The 17,026-nt window shown below is 33.0% G+C and overlaps 1 protein-coding gene across 1 annotated transcript; it reads right to left on the reverse strand.

The window, feature by feature from the left end:
- Positions 1–13,184: 13,184 nt before the first annotated feature.
- Positions 13,185–15,779, reverse strand: LOC123207102 (receptor-like protein 54). Its single transcript, XM_044624355.1, has one exon. It carries the CDS (start codon positions 15,777–15,779, stop codon positions 13,185–13,187), a length of 2,595 nt encoding a protein of 864 aa, XP_044480290.1.
- Positions 15,780–17,026: the final 1,247 nt, after the last annotated feature.

The raw sequence follows: 17,026 nt of genomic DNA on the forward strand, positions 1-17,026 counted from the left end.
TCAAGCCAAAAGGGTCCACAGCAAACCAAGTAACTTCAACTCCGGACAATCCAAGCAATCTCACCTCTGATCAATACAACCAACTGGTTCAATTGTTATGCCAATTTTCAAAGGGCAACGATGCTTCCGCCTCATATGCAGGTACTACCTTATACCTTAATACTCTAATTTCTGCAAACGTTTGGATTATAGATTCAGGGGCTAGTGACCACATTATATGTTCCCCCAACCTCTACACCAATAAAAAACATTTATCATCACCTACAATTGTCAAATTACCGAATGGGACCATAGTTCATGCCACACAAATAGGAAATGTTCAATTAGGCAGCCTCATACTCAAGAATACCTTATGCATTCCTACATTCCATTTTAACCTTATCTTCGTATCCAAAATTTGTGCAGACAATAATTGTACCGTAACCATTCTCCATACTTTGTGTACCTTTCAGGACCATTTGATTGGGAATCTGATAGGCTTGGGTAAACTATAACATGGGTTATATTACTAGACACCAATTCCTACAAATTTAATGTTATCCAATAAAGATTTTATTACTTTTCTAGCTTCATTTTGTAATACAAATCAAATAAATAAAACCTCATTTATTTCTCACCAAAGATTGAGTCACAGTAATACTATTCCATATCCTACTTGTCCCATTTGTCCCCTTGCAAAACAGTCTCGCACCAAATTCCCACATAATACATCCACTACCACCAAAATATTTGATTTAGTACACATGGATGTTTGGGGTCCCTATAACACACCTAACTATAATGGTTCTAGATATTTTCTTACCATAGTAGATGATTTTTCTCAAGCTACGTGGCTTTATCTCATGAACTCTAAAGCCAAAACACACTCTTACCTCTTAAAATTTGTGACTATGGTTCAAACACAATTCCAAACCAAAATCCAATGTATTCACACAGATAATGCTCGAGACTTCTTTAATCACCTCACCACATCTTTCTTAGACTGCCACGGTATACTTCTTGAAAGCTCTTGTTCTTACACACCTCAACAAAATGGTGTTGTAGAACGAAGTAGCCCCATGCCCTCAAACACCATGCTCATATTCCTTCCCCTTTTTGGGGAGATAGTGTGGTTACGACAGCCTATCTGATAAATAGAATGTCCACAAAAGTCTTAGGTGGTAAAACACCTTTTGAACTTCTGTTTGGCAAATCACCAACCATCCAACATTTAAGGGTATTTGGGTGTCTTTGCTATGCCACCAAACTATAGCATTCAGACAAATTTGATACTAGAGCAACACGTTGTGTCTTTATGGGTTACCCTTTATTACAAAAAAGTTCAGTGATGTTTTTGAAATTTTTAAATTTCAATAAATCCCTCAATAGTTTCAAAAATAACAGTTACACTCTCAAAGACCTAACCAAAATGCAAGATTCTAAAATTGACTAAAGTTTTCATATTTTTAAAGGTCTAAGTGATAATTTTTAAATGGTGAGGATGCACTGATAATTTGATATTTAGATTAAGTATTAATGGTAGTTTTGTATTTTTGATAAAAGAGTAAAACAATCATTTTCAAGAAAACTTAATGACAATGAACGAAAATTTGACTTTTTGAAACTTCCATTAAACCTTGAGTGAATAATCATGTGGCCTAACTTTTTTACGCTTAGTTCACTATTCATGATAAAGAATCAAGGACAGTGTATTTTCAAAAATTTGGTCTTAGTATATGATTTAAGCATTGAAAAGGCCGCCTGGACAAAACTCATAATCGATAAGCACTAATTTGTGTATGATTTGAAAATTATAAATTAGAGATAAAATGACATTTAATATAACACATAATCGTTCATATATAAATTAATATTTATTATTAATAGACATAGTTTTACTCCATCAAACTTTGTTTGAAGTGATTGTATGGTTAGCATATATCTCCCATTTTGAGCAAATTAGTTTCAGGCAAACCTCTGACATAGCTGGATTTTTTTTTTTCACTTAATCAGACAACTATTGCAATGTCCTTATAGAAAATCTCAATCTTTTTTTTTTTTTCCTTCCTTTTTTTTAGTAAATTCAACAATTTTCTCTCTTTCTTTTGTGTTGATTGGGGGTGGAGAAGGCAAAAGACCCCAACCGGGTGGCTGCCCCTTCAGGAAGAACCCACCACACCGAACAGGTGAAACCTTGAGTCTAGTGACAAGCTCTACAACCACCACACCAGATTATTTAACAGTCTAATTTTCATTCCCAAGCCCTCTTGGGACATTTTGCGGATTCTACACTTAACCCAGTCAAGCTATTCCTTTGCAGCCAACTCGTTTTTCAAGTTCAATTGTTCATCTTTGGAGTATGATGAGGTTCAAAGTTCAAACCCAAGGAATACGTGAAGAATTTAATAGCTCTCTTGAGTGAGACTTTTCTCAAAATAGGAAACTTCAAAAAAGCTAAATGAGCTTCACTTTGTCAATTATTTGTCTAATCAATTTCCCAACCTTTATTAGTAATGTACCCATTTGCTGGCCCTACTACATTTAAATAGACTAAGATTTTCAATTCCATGGAAAATAAATGAACCAAGTTTTTTCACTACAGGATTGAAGTGAAATTAAATGTTCAAAATCTTAAAACATAAGATAGCAGAAAACAAATTTAGATGGCTGGCATGAAGTAGTAGGAATTTAGATGACTGTTTTTTAATAATTTAATTTGCTTATAAGAAGTTCATTGTTTTACTAAATAACTTTGGTTGTTCAGGTTTACGTTTAAAGTTTCAAACTTTGAGATTCGTTTATTTTCCCTGGAATTTCAACTATTTGCTCATTCTTATTTAATTGAGTTATTTTACAATGAGAAAGATTTAAAATTTTCTGTTTATAATAAGAAGAATGATTCATTTTTACTAGCTTTTTAGGCAGGAATCTTCTAACTTATCTTTGGGGAGAGGTTTTACATTTACTGAAATAACTTTTAATTTTTTATTGCAAAATTTGAAGCATATATATGTATACCTTTTGAAATGTTCAAAGTCTTCAAATAAATTTATTGTATTGGTGGAGTTTTGTGTAATTATTAATCAAATTGACCTGCTAGACTTGCTTTAGTTGAAGTCTTTGAAGCTAAATTAATGTGGTGCAAGAGTGCCTCGAAATGCTGCCATTGACGAAGACTAAGTGAGCTTCTTCCACATATGGGGCCAAAAATTTTTGCCCTGAAAGTCTGCTTGAGCACTCCTTTTTCTAGGGAGACATAGACTATAATCAACAATTACAATTACTGTCATCAAATCTAATCGTGAGATGGATAAGTTCATAAATAGACTTCCCTTGAGTCTCGAATCCTTCTTTATTTCACCTGCTTGCTCGAAGAACCATATGATTATGGCTTCTTCCTCAGTCGCTTCTTCACACGGCAGGCATCTCCTGCCATGGCTTTAAACTTTCCTAATTATTTCTGCACTCTTATATGGGACCATGCTCTCTTTTACTGCAACTGAAGTCTCTTATTCTTGTTGGCTTAACGGTCTTGAATGTCCAAACCACATTATAAAATAATAATAATAAATGAGATGATTTTACGTTGACGACTTTGTTATAAGGATATATAAATATGTTTTTTTTTTTTTGGTTTTTGGATGTGACGCATAAATACAAAGTAAGGATTATATATAAGAGAATTTGTTTTTCATGTCTACGCACATTAAAGAAATAAAATGTTAAGTTTTTCCTTGATCTTTGATTTATCGCTAGACATTATTAAGATTATTCCAAGATTGTTTCAAGAATTATTAGAATGATTATTTCTCTTATATTAATCCATAATCACAGAGTATTGTGATTCAAGAGCTTTATCCAATCTTTCTTTCATAAAAGTCATTAAGTTATAAATTGAATCTCACATTTATTCCTTAATGATATAGGGTGTGTGAATAATATGTAATTATTTAATCATTAATAAAAAGAAATATAAAAAGGGCAATAATTTTTTTGCCAAAAGACTGTTTCCCACCCAAAGTTTGTTGAAATAAAATTCTCGCTCTTTAACTTTCAAAAAACCAAATTTGTACCAATCACCTGCTTCCGTTAATGAATTTCATGTATTCCTCAATATAGGAAACATTTTTCTCTCTATTTTCTTTTTTCTTTATTTTCTATTTTATATAGATTTTTCTATTTTCTTCTTTCCTGTTATTCTTTTCATTTTTCTTTTCCCTTTATTTTTCTATTTCCCTTTTTAAATTTCTAGGGCAAACCGTAATAATTTTCAAATATAATAGAAGTGTTAATAAAAATTTTTCTAGGGCTTTATGGAAATAAAACAAGTTGAATGGTGTTTTTGAAATTTTTAAATTTTAATAGATCTCTCAATAGTTTCAAAAATAACAGTTATACTCTCAAAGACCTAACCAAAATGTAATATTTTAAAATTGATTAAACTTTTCAAATTTTTAAGAGTCTAAATGATAAATTTTTAAATAGTAAGGATACATTAATAATTTGATATTTAGATTAAGTATTAATAATAATTTTGTAATTTTGATATAAGAGTAGTGCTGCTGTGAGTTAGCGCAAAAGTAGAGTGTGTGTGTGTGTTAAGAGCTTGTGAGTGTTTAGTGAATGAGTAAAACTATGTGCATAACTTTCTATACAAACAATTACATATCACTATGTGATTGAATAGTTTTAAATTATAGGTAAAATAATATTCAATCATATAGCGACATATCATTATTTGTGTATATAATTTTATGATTAATGAATTAGTGTTCAAGTGAGTAAATGTTTTTGTGTTAGTAAGTGAAGAGAAGTATTCCAAAGTGTGTTGGTGTGGTTTTGTAATTCTTGAATATTAATAAAGTTATTGTTTTATAATCACCACTTTCACTTAACAAAGAGGTCGTGCTTTCTCAACTCTTTTAAACGGGAGATATGGGTATAATTTGTTAGAATTAAATTCGATTAAAATTGTTTTAACTAGAATTACAACTCGAATCAAATGCATTGAGCTTAAACTAAGGATTAGGCTCCTTTTCATAAATCAATCAAGTTTAGATCAAATGGAATATTTAAATTTGAGTTCGGATCAAGTTCAAATTTAAATTACTTGCAAACTAAGTTCCGATATAATTGAAATCTAATCAATCTTGAGTTAAACATTTTAAATTCAAATTAATCTTGAGTTGGGACTTGCTCGGGCTCAATCCAGATAAAATCCAGTCGTTAATTTATCATTCAACATGAAGACATGATTAACATGTTCGTCTTTCTCAACAATGTTTTTATCTGCAAAGACTTGATCCCGACCCGTGATAATTCAGTGTTGGGAAAAATGTCTATAAGTAATGGGGATTGTACTTAACCAATGATAATTCAATCTTGAAAAGAAAAAGCAAAAAGTAATGCATTGACAAATTCCTAAATTGATTGTGTCCCTCAACTTTTATGTCAATTGTTTGTTTATGTAATTTCCCGACTAAAGGCTCCATCAATTGTTTATCTTATCCATTGTAATTGCTCCGATCAATGCTCCTAAACTTCTGTTACGAAACCAGAGAAAAACAAAATAAGAACACATTTTAATTATGGCCAAAGGACTATTTCCCACCCAAGGTATGCTTTTGTTCCAAATAGCCCCTGTTAACTTTGAAAATCTTATTTACCCACCTATAGGCTGTTAAAATTAACTGAGTCCATTAGTCATATCATTTCTCCCCCCCCCCCCCCCAAAACCCTAAAAACTAACAATTTTCCCCCACCCCAAGTTTTCAAAAACTGCATTTTCCCCCTAAGGTTTCCAAACCTTCAGATCCAATTTTTTTTGTGACGACTGACGATCTCCAAACACCTACTCTCCCTCTCCTACGGGTCCTCTTTCTAGTCGTATATCTTCTAACGTTGTGTGGCGTCGTCGTCGACAAAGACAACTCTTCTTCGTCTCTGACGAAGATAAATCGTCTTCGTCGACGACAACGCCTAGGAGGGAAAGACGTCACACAGTCGGAAAGAGGAGACGTCGGGGAGGAAGAGATGTCGCCTAAAGATCGTCGGTCATTGCCAAAAAATTCAATCTGAAAGTTTGGAAACCTTAGGGAAAAATGTTGTTTTTGAAAACTTGGGTTGAGGGAAAATTATTAGTTTTTAGGGTTTGGGCGAAAAAATTAAATTAAATTTAAGTTTATTTTTAATATTACAGATAAAATGATGATTTTACCCTTGAAACGGTTTTTTTTAATAACTCATAGATAGGTAAATGAGATTTTCAAAGTTAACGGGAGAGCATTTGGACAAAAAACATACTTTGGGTGGGAAATAGTCGTTTGGCCTTTAATTATACCCAAACCTTTATGTTCATTTTTATGCAGCTTTTATATATGAACCCTAATTAGCAAATCTTTGACATACACACTCACAAGTCGTAAGTTTGCAATAAATACCACTTTTTTCCTCTCAATCCCTCTATATAAATAAAATATAACTGTAAATTTATTCTTAATATAAAATTAAGTATTATTAAGAAAAATTGAACTCTTTCTCTGTCTAAATTCATTTTTTTTTATATTTGGGGTTAAAAAGATAGGACCTTTTGATTAGTCTCTAAAAATTAAAGTCTTGGTCTTCTTTAACAAAAGACTTACCCGTGGTTAATGCACAGATAGCTACGACAAAATTTTTATTTATCTTTCCCTAATATTTTAATTTATTGTAACTCTTTTTTCCTTTTCTTCCTTCTATAAAAAGAAAAGTCCTCCTTTCTCAACCCCAACTAAATGAAACAAATGGTCAAAATGTATCATTTTCATTTTTTTTTCTTTGCTTTATATTTTTTTAATTATATTTTTTTCCTATTTCTACCCGTTATAATAAAAAAGGTCAAAATGTATCACTTGCATTTTTATAAACAAATTGAATTTGAATCAAACTGAACATTCAAATTTGAGCTCAGATCGAGTCCAAATTTAAATTACTTGTTAACTGAGTTCCAATCTAATTGATATCAAGTCACTCTTGATTTAAACCTTTTGAATTCAAATTGATCTTAAACCGAGACTTGTTTGGGCTCAATTCAGATAGAATTCAATCTTAAATTTACCTTTCAAAATGATGTCGTGATTAGCATGTTGGTCTTCTTCAACAATGTTTTTAATTGTTTTCATTCAAAAAGTAATGCCTTGACAAACTCCTAAATTGACGCTATTTTGCTTGGATTAAGGGATGTCAATTGTTTGTTCACATTGCTGAAGAAGACCAGCAAGTTAATCACGGCATAACTTTTATGTTTTCCAATATGAGCCTTTCATCGAGAAATTAATGTGAACAAACAAAATTATAGCTCCAGAAAGTAACATGCCTTGACTTTTTTCACATTACTTTCGCGATTAAAGGCTCCATCAATTGTTTATTTTATTCATTGTAATTGCGAAAATTACAAAATAAGAATACATAATTTATGTGGAAAGTCCAAAACAAAAAAATAGACAGACAGGCATAAAATGGACAAAATTTTACTATGAGCAAAGAAAATTTTAAAATGAAGAAGAGATTATTTTCTTTTCTGTATCACGGCACACTCACTCACTTTTTACTTACACTCTAATGCACCTTTTATATACAAACCTTTCCATACATTTTTAGGCAGCTTTTATATTCGAAACCCAATTGACAGATACTTGACATATATACAAGTCGCATATTTGCAATAGACAACACATTATCCGCCAATAGATTGTACCTATTTTACTGTAAGTTATTGCATTTATACCATTATCTATTGCATTTACTTAAATATAATTAAAAATTTATCCATTGAGTTATGTGACCCATACTAGGGGGCCAAGCCCAGATCGGTCTCTAATCCATAGTTCCTGAATTCAAATAACCTTTTATATAATTTGGATCGTCACTTTATATAAAATAGTTTCTTTGCTTATTGCAATATGTAATAATGTGCATATGTCTATGTAACTAAAAGACAACGAATTCAAGCTTTTCCATCACACAAGCTTTTCATACTTTATATGTCTACTGCACTACGTCTAGCAAAGATACTTTGTAATGGTAGTCTTAGTACAATGATCATATTAGATCCAACCAAGTAAATATTATTTGTATTGATGCAGTACTCCCACAAATTTGTATTTGAGCTTTATGCAAGCTTTCTTTCATTCAAAATGAGTCACTAAGTTAGGAGGATCCATGTCTTATAAATTGAATATCATATTTACTCCTGAATGATATTGGGTGTGGCATGAATATTATGTGATTATTTAATAATTAATACAAAGAAATATTAAAAGTGCAATAATATTTTTTTTCCAATAGAATATTTCACTTCTAAGATTTGCTGAAATGACAAATTTTCACTTTTTAAGTTTCAAATAACCAAATTCTCACTCATCATCTACTTTCGCTAGTGAATTGGAAAGGCATGAGATCGTTTGATATAGATTTATCTATTTTCTTTCTTTCCCCTTATTCTGTTTAATTTTCTTTTCTCCTTTGTTTTTCTATTTCACTATTCAAAATTTTAGGGGCAAATGTAATTTTTAAAAATATTAGGAGTGTTAATAAAATTTTTTAGCAGAATTTTTGAAAAAAAAGTTTCAAGATATTTTGAAATTTTTAAAATTTTTTCAATAGTTTCAGAAATGATAATTACACTTTTAAAGAACTGGCCAAAATACAATAATTTAAAGTTAAGTAGAATTTTTATTTTTAAGAGTCTAAAATATAAAAATTTAAACTGGTATAAGAATATATAATGATAATTTGATATTTATATTAAATATTAATAACAGTTTTTATAACTTTAATATAAAGGTAAAATAGTTATTTTAAAGAAATAGAAGTAGACAATGATTGAAAATTTGGCTTTTTTGAAACTTTTATCAATCTCAGGTGGAAAATAGTCATTTGGCCTAATTTTTTAATCTAAATTCACCATGCACGATAAAGAATCATGGACAGTGTAATCAAAGGGCCCAAAACATATAAGCAAAGGTCCTGAATAAATAAAATTAATACTCTCTTTTTTCAATAATTTTTGTCTTAGTATATGACTTAAGCATTGAAAAGGCCTCATCGACTAAAATAAGCACTGATTTGTTTATGATTTGAAATTTTAAAATTAGAAATAAAATGGCGTCCATTCATATGATCACATATTATTGTTAATAAATATATTAATACTTATTATTAGCCAACATAGTTTTACTCTATCAAATTTTGATTCGACCGGTTGCATGGTTAGCATATATCTCCCAATTCGAGCAAATTAGTTTCGAGCAAACCTCCCACATAAATGCCTTTTTTTTTCACATAATCAGATAACTATTGCAATGTCCTTACAGAAAATCTCAATTTTTTTCCAATAGTTTTTTTAGTAAATTTACCAATTATCAATCAAAATTGACGTGCTAGACTTGCTTTAGTTGAAGTCCTTGAAGCTATATCAATGTGGTGCAAGACAGCTGCAGAATGCTGCAATTGACAAAGACCAAGTGAGATTCTTCCACATATGAGGCCAAAAATTTGTGCCCTGAAAGTCTAATTGAGCGCTCTTTTTTCCAGGGAGACACACATTGATCAACAATTACAATTACTGTCATCAAATCTAATTATCAATGTGGTGCAAAATTATCAAGACAGAGTTGTGCACACAAGAACCAAGTGTGAAAACGAATGTTCATGGTTTGTCAAGTGCTTAACAAAAGATAAACAAGAACTATATGCTCTTGCATAATGGTCTGAAACAGAAACAGAGTCGCTTACGAAATTGCTACTAAAATTAAATCTACAATTTTTACAAAAGCTAGAAGTTTTCTTGGAGACATTAGTACAGCAGCTTCTGCTCCAAAAGACTCCTCCTCAATGCAATAATCAACTCTTCGAAGTCTGAGAATTAAAAAACAAAGCATGATTTCAATAGTCTATTAGCTAGCTATATTCATTATGATCAGGCCATCTTAAAATAAAGTTTTACCACATAACACAATATGTGGCTCAATTAACATTTGTTGGCATCCTCTAAAGGTGTAAAAGGGTCAAGCCGACCTATGGGCCGATCCCTATAATTTGGCACAACAATCGTTGGCCCCACATGAAAAAAGAAAGTCATGCCTCACGAGCTTAGTGAGCCATGCCCCGACCTTGAGATAAGGCCAATGAGTAGACCCCCTAAAAATATTAAAAAATTATATTTTTATAAAAACTAATTAAAAATTATAATTTAATAGATTGACTTTCCAAAACACACAGACTAGCCTATTGAAGGCCTATGGGGCCATGACCCTAAGCCCTGGAGCTAGGGCTAGATTCAAGCTAAGCTTGTTTAAACTCGAGCTCAGTTCAATCGAGCCTGAAACAAGCTCAACTCAAACGAGCTTGAGCATAGGATTTCAATTTTTTCAAACTTGAGCTCGAGCTCATGCTTTAGGGGTGTTCAATTCGTTAAGCTCATGAGCCTAAAAAATTTGATACAAATAGAATAAAATGATGTCATTTTAACCAAAACACATCAAAATTTTATAGTTTTTACATTGAGTTGAGATTGGCTTCTCTCAAATGAGCTGAGTTCCAACACCTTTGAGAAGAGCTCAAGCTTGAGCTTGGCTGCACTTAAGTCAAGCTCGAGTTCAGCTTGAGTCAAACCTTAACTGGAGCATGCCTTGAACTTGTAAATTCTCTAGGGCCAGCCCAACACAAAGGCTTGCTTGGCAGGCCTCATTCGAACACATGGGGCCAATGGGTAGGGTTGGATATGATCCATGCTGATTCAGCTTGGCTCAAAAGTTTGATTCGAATGCGAGTTGAGGGATTTGGCTTATTTTTTCAAACTAGCCGAACTTGCAGCTTGATTCGATTTGAATTCATGGTTAATAGTTTGAATTGATGGCTCAATTTGACTTGAATTTTTGGCTCGAATTAGTGATTTTGAATATTATTTGGGTAAAACGACATTGTTTTGTAAATGAACCACGAACTTAAGCCACGACTCCAAGCCATAAATTCAAACCGTTGATTCAAGCTATGAAATCAAGTAAAGCTCAAACTAAACCGAATTGAATCATTTTTCAATCAAATTAAACTTGAGCCACCTTAATTTTGGCTTGACAAACTCAAGCCAAACATTTTTTCATTTGAATCAAACATGAGTCAATGGGTGTTTGGGCTCAGCCCAATTCGTATCCACCCCTATTGATGGGCTGCACGATCGACCTAGCCCACTGCAACCTCTTGCACCCTAAAAGTAAAATTTTTATTTGATTCTTACTGCTGTTGATTCTTAACTTTTGATGACAAGATGATAATTTGAAACGTCTGAGTGCTGTCATTTTGCCTCAACAGAAATCTGTATAATAATCTAAGTTTGGAATTGATTGATTAGCATTTGGGCTCCTCTTCAGAGTTTAGATAGTCCTCTTTGCTACACTTCGTTGGTGTACCAGAAGTTTCAGAAACAAAAATATAAACATATCTCTGTGTGTGTGTGTGTATTATGCAAGAACGGAGAAAATGCTAATGTTGTAAACTGAAAATTTTGCAGGAAAAAAGTTCTATTCATTTTCATTACGTTCTCGTGAATATATATTACAACGACTAATCAAACTTTTTTTAGCAAAATCAGCTGCTACTCAGCTTGATTTAAGCGTAACAATTAACTCAAAAACTAATACTAACTCTAGTCAATCTTTCACCTAACACACCTAGTCTTATCTAGTTGTCTGTCATGTTGCTTTAAACAAGCTAAATACAAAAATATCATAACACAAGCTCACAAGGCAAGCATTGTTGCAGTGCCACATCATGCCATCTTCAGTGTCAGCTCCTAGTCAACTTCCAGCCAACCTCTTCCTCAGCACAGCTTTCTTCTCTGCACATCACTACACCCTCCTAGTCGACTCATGCTTCCAAGAGAGTTCAAGATGAGTCTGCCAGATCATGATGAATGAAAAATCTAAGATTCTGTTTGCATTACAGGTTATATCATTTTAATGTGAATTTTCTAAGCGATAAATTAACTTGCCTTTGCAATTGATAAGAAATTCTAGAATATATACACAAGGATTCGAAGATGAAAATCTGTTTGTGAGTGATATTGATTTGGTTGTTTCAGCTTAAAATGACCTGTCGATAGTGTTAACACTTCATGCTCACAGCACATTCTGAAAGTACAAAAACTTGTTTAGAAAGTAAACACTACAATTTTTACACGGTTCAGCTAAGATTAGGACCAAGTCGTACTCAATCAAATCACTAAACAATAATCCCAACTTTCAGATACAAAGATGAAATCAACATACAAAGTAAACACTCCCGCTTACTAAATTTATTTCCTGACTTTCTTATTGTCAGTAGTTATTGCCTAAATTTGAAATACTATGAGTATCCCACTCTATTGTTCTACCTCCCCATAAACATTCTAACTAAAATTCCCTTAACTTCTGATCTTTAAATCCCTTCAAGCACTGATCACACTTTCGTATCCTACAATATGAATAATTAAGCTAATCCGCAAGACAAAGAGTGGAAAAACAAAGAGGAGATGTAGTATCTCACTGCACAAAATAATATGATCTTGACCAAACAAGCTGCTGAAAATTATTGACAAAATCAGAGTAAATTAAGGTCTAGAATCTCATAAAAAAAATTTGAGATTAAATACTCAGCATGGGTGAGGTAGGGAGTGACACATCATAGCAGTACACCTAGACAACAAACAACGAAATCGAATACAGGCAAAAGTTGCCAACTGTACTTGAATGAGAAATCACTTACAAATGTTCACATAATAATGCAACTATGTGCACACATATAACAAGACAAATATGTGCACACACAAAACTAAATGAGAACAAAAATGTTGGTATTTTGCCAAATACTTACAAATGATAAACAAGAATTATAACGGCAATCTCTTGCATAATAGTCTGGAGCAGAAACAGAGTCGCTTATTGAATTGCTACTAAAATAAAAATCTACCACTAATACAAAAGCTTGAAGTTTTCTTGGAGACATGAGTATTGCAGCTTACTCTTCAACTCTTCAGAGTCTGAGAATTAAAAAAACAAGTCTGAATTCAGTAGTCTTTTATCTAGCTATATTCATTATGATAAAGCTGTCAATAGAAAAAAAAAAAAAAAGCAGAATCTAGCAATAAGAGGGTTGGAGCACTTACAAAATTGAGGAACAACTTTCAATTGCTAATTTGTTCTTCTTCTACGTCCTCTATTCAGCCTTCTCACATTTCTTGGACACTCTCTTTCAATCAACCTCACAAAAAATTGAGGTTTTCCTATTGAGAACACAATGTAAGCAATAGATATGCCAATTACAAATCCACATCCGTAGCCCATCAAAGCGATTTTCCAATCAAACCAGCTTGAAGCATTGCTTTCTTCTTCGTCTATCGTTGGTGGTGCCTTATCATTGTCACATTTGTTTGACAGTGGTGATCCACACAAGCCCAAATTTCCAATGTAGGAATCATTTTGAAATGTGTCAAATTGATTTCCTTGAGGTATGCATCCCACAAGATGGTTGTAAGACAAGTTTAACACCGAAAGAAATGTTAGACTTGTCAATTGCAGAGGAATCTTTCCGATGAGCTGGTTGGAAGAGAGATCTAATGCTTCAAGTTGTGACAAATTTTTCAATGATAAAGGTATTTCACCAGTTAAGCTATTACGAGACAAGTTAATCAATCTAAGTAACTCGAGTTGTCCAAATACCTTTGGAATTTCCCCTTTAAACAAGTTGTTGGAAAGATCTATGCATGTGAAAGTGTATAAAATCCTTTCCATCCGGGTCTCGACACCTTTTAAAAACAAAGTTATTGAATAATATGTACCAAAAAAAGAGTGCAAGTAATTGAGTTTGACACCATCCTTGTATCCACTCTTCATAGCTTCAAAATTGTTAAAAAAACTTGCTGGTAAAATACCAGAAAATTGATTGTGAGAGAGGTCTAGTACTCTTAACCGAGGGAAGAGAAATCTTGTGCTGGAATCGCCAATGGGACCATGAAACTGATTAAATCTCAAAATCAGTACTTCAAGAAATTGAAAGTTTACTAACCAATTTGGAAAGCTATCATTAATCCTGTTATTCCCAACATCAAGGATATCGAGACCTTGGCAATGAACCAAAGACGATGGTAATGGTCCCTCCAATTGATTGTCGTTAAGCATAAGAGCTGTCACATCACATTGATGGGGAAACGTCAGAGATTCTATACTGCCATGGAAGTTGTTCATTGCCAAATTCAAAAACTTGATGTCTGCAGTGCTCTTCGCAAGACATTTTGGAATGTTTCCACTTAAGCTATTATGGGACAAGTCAAGAGATAGAACTCTGCTCCCATTACAAAAAGACGGAGGGATCACTCCTGTCAGATCATTGTTTGAAGCCGAGAAGAACGTAAGCCTAGATGGTAGATCCACAAGTTGTCCTTGGAGTAAGTTGGATGAAAGGTCAAGAATTCGAAGCTTGAACATGGATGAAATGTACTCAACACTGGTAAGTAAATTGTGTGACAGATTTAGGTAAGACAAGCTGGAACAATTTCCAAGCGCCAATTGGGAAATTCGGCCATAGATTGAGTTATTGGAAAGGTCTAGATTTAAATAACTTACAGTGCCCAAGAAAAGCGGGACTGCAGTTAAGCTACAAGAAGATAAAAAGACTTCATTAAGCTGGGGCAAGATGACCTTTCCTGTTACTGACAAAAGCGCATTATATGAAAGATCAATTTGCGTCAGATTTTTGAGCTCTGAAAGCTTCTTTACCTGCACATTGCCACTGAAGTTATTGTTTGCAAGTGTTAGCACTATGAGATCCAAAAGTTGAAAAATCGAATCTGGAATTGGACCACAAATCTCGTTATCATTCAAATCAACATAAATTATTGGACCAGGGTGCTGGAACTGCTCCATCGGACCTGTGAGTTTATTGTGGGAAAGATCTAAACTCACCAAAGATGGCAGAGTAAACAACCATGCTGGTACTCTGCCACTTAGAAGATTATTTTTTAACTTGATGCCAACTAGATATGGAAGACCGCTTATCTTACTAGGAAATTGACCTTGAAATTGATTATAAGAAAAGTCCAAGTAAAGAAGTCCATTCACGTTGAATATTGATGTTGGCAACTGACCACTGAAATTATTAACGGAGAGATGTAAAGTCTCTAATTTACTAAGATTACCCAAAACATTTGGAAATTTTCCAGAAAAATTGTTGTGTGTAAGAGATAACCAAGTGAGCTGGACAAGTTTACATAATGAAGTTGGGACTTGACCAGTAAAACTGTTCCGTGACAAATCCATAGAGGTGATTTCTGTAAGGTTTCCAAGTGATGATGGAAGTGACCCTTGGAAATTGCAAACAGAAAGAGACAGATAATTTAAGTACATAAGATTGCCGAATGTCTCAGGTAATTTTCCTGAGAAATTTGTGAGAGAGAGATCCAATACTCTGAGAGGACTGCTCTTATTAAATTCTGGCAAATTACCTGCGATCCCTCCATTTAGTGACAACATTAGCTGCTGGAGAAATGGAAATAGAAAAATTTCACTTGGAAATCTGCCTTGCACCCCAGTTAACCTAAGGTTGAGGGATACCAAAGAAGAAGACAAGTTTACTAAAGAACCAGTTGAAACAGTAGACATGCCAACAGTTTCAAGATGAAGATATCTTAATTTCGTTAAATTTTGCAAGAGCTTATCGAAACCATGTTGGGGCATTCTGAGGAGATTGTCGGAGAGATCAAGTGAAATAAGATCAGACAGAAGAAACATTTCGGTGGGAACTAGGCCAACCAAACCTGAGGAAGAAAGGTTTAGATGTGTTAATTTGGTGAACTTACCAAAGTTGGGTGAGATTTGCGATCTAAATAAACCATTGCAAGCAAGATTAAGCCTCTGGAGATGGTGGAGGAGGAAGAGGCTGCTATTTTCATGGACAAGGCCAACAAGCCAACTCGAACTAAGGTCGAGGCCAATAACATGTCCAGTGAATGTATCACAAGTGACACCATCCCACAAACAGCAATCACTGCCCTCTTTCCAAGACTCAGTCTTAGGATACCCCCTAAATTGATCAAAGTTGGGGCAAAACTTATAAGCATATTTACCAATGGAAAAGTTGCTCTTGAAATGAAGTAGAGCAACACTTTGTTCGGGGGAGCAAAGTATCTGTGATGAAGAAGAGGATGAACAAACAACTTGAAAATGTAAGACGAAGAAGCAGAAGAAGAAGAATGCCCGCATCTTTTTTCTTTTAAAGAAACAAAAGAAAAGGAAATTGCTGATGGGAAAATGAAATGAACATTCAGATATATACACACACACACTTTTCCTCCAAGCTCTTTCCATTTTCTTTCCTTTTTATACAATTATTTTTGGATTGAGAAGAAAATAAAAAGTTATATATTATATAGGGTATCCAAAGTCAGAATTCTTAGACAATATACCAAATAGTCATTGATCCATAGACAAGCTTGAGCATAATAGCTGAGTTCATATTAACTGATAGTTAGACTAGTTACTCAATGCTTAGGTCAGATTATTTTTAAATCAACATTAAAAATAATATTTAAAATAATTTACCTTTACATAATAAAATATAAAATTCGAATTATATTTAAATAAAATCTAATCATAAATATACCAAAAGTTGTTCACTTTAACTCATTGATTAAACAGCAAACCAAGACAATTTGATCATTGGTCAAAGTGGTTAAATTATAGAAATAAAAACCGGTCTTACCTAGATTGGATAAGGCCACAGGTTCTGAAAGAACAAATTGAATGACTAATCTGATCTAAGTTTCAAAACCATAGAACAAAGTTGGAGTGGGAAGGGTAATAAGTTAGCAACTTAATAAAATATATTATATGTATAAAATGGTCACAACAAGTGAAAAAAAAAGGGGGAGTGACCCTTAATTATACTTAAAAAATAACGTTAATTCCTTTTGTCTTGTTTTTTCCCCCTCAATCCCTCTATATAAATAAAATGTATGTGTAAATTTATTTTTAATATA

The sequence above is a fragment of the Mangifera indica genome, unplaced genomic scaffold, assembly GCF_011075055.1.
Source record: "Mangifera indica cultivar Alphonso unplaced genomic scaffold, CATAS_Mindica_2.1 Un_0059, whole genome shotgun sequence".
NCBI classification, from domain to species: domain Eukaryota; kingdom Viridiplantae; phylum Streptophyta; class Magnoliopsida; order Sapindales; family Anacardiaceae; genus Mangifera; species Mangifera indica.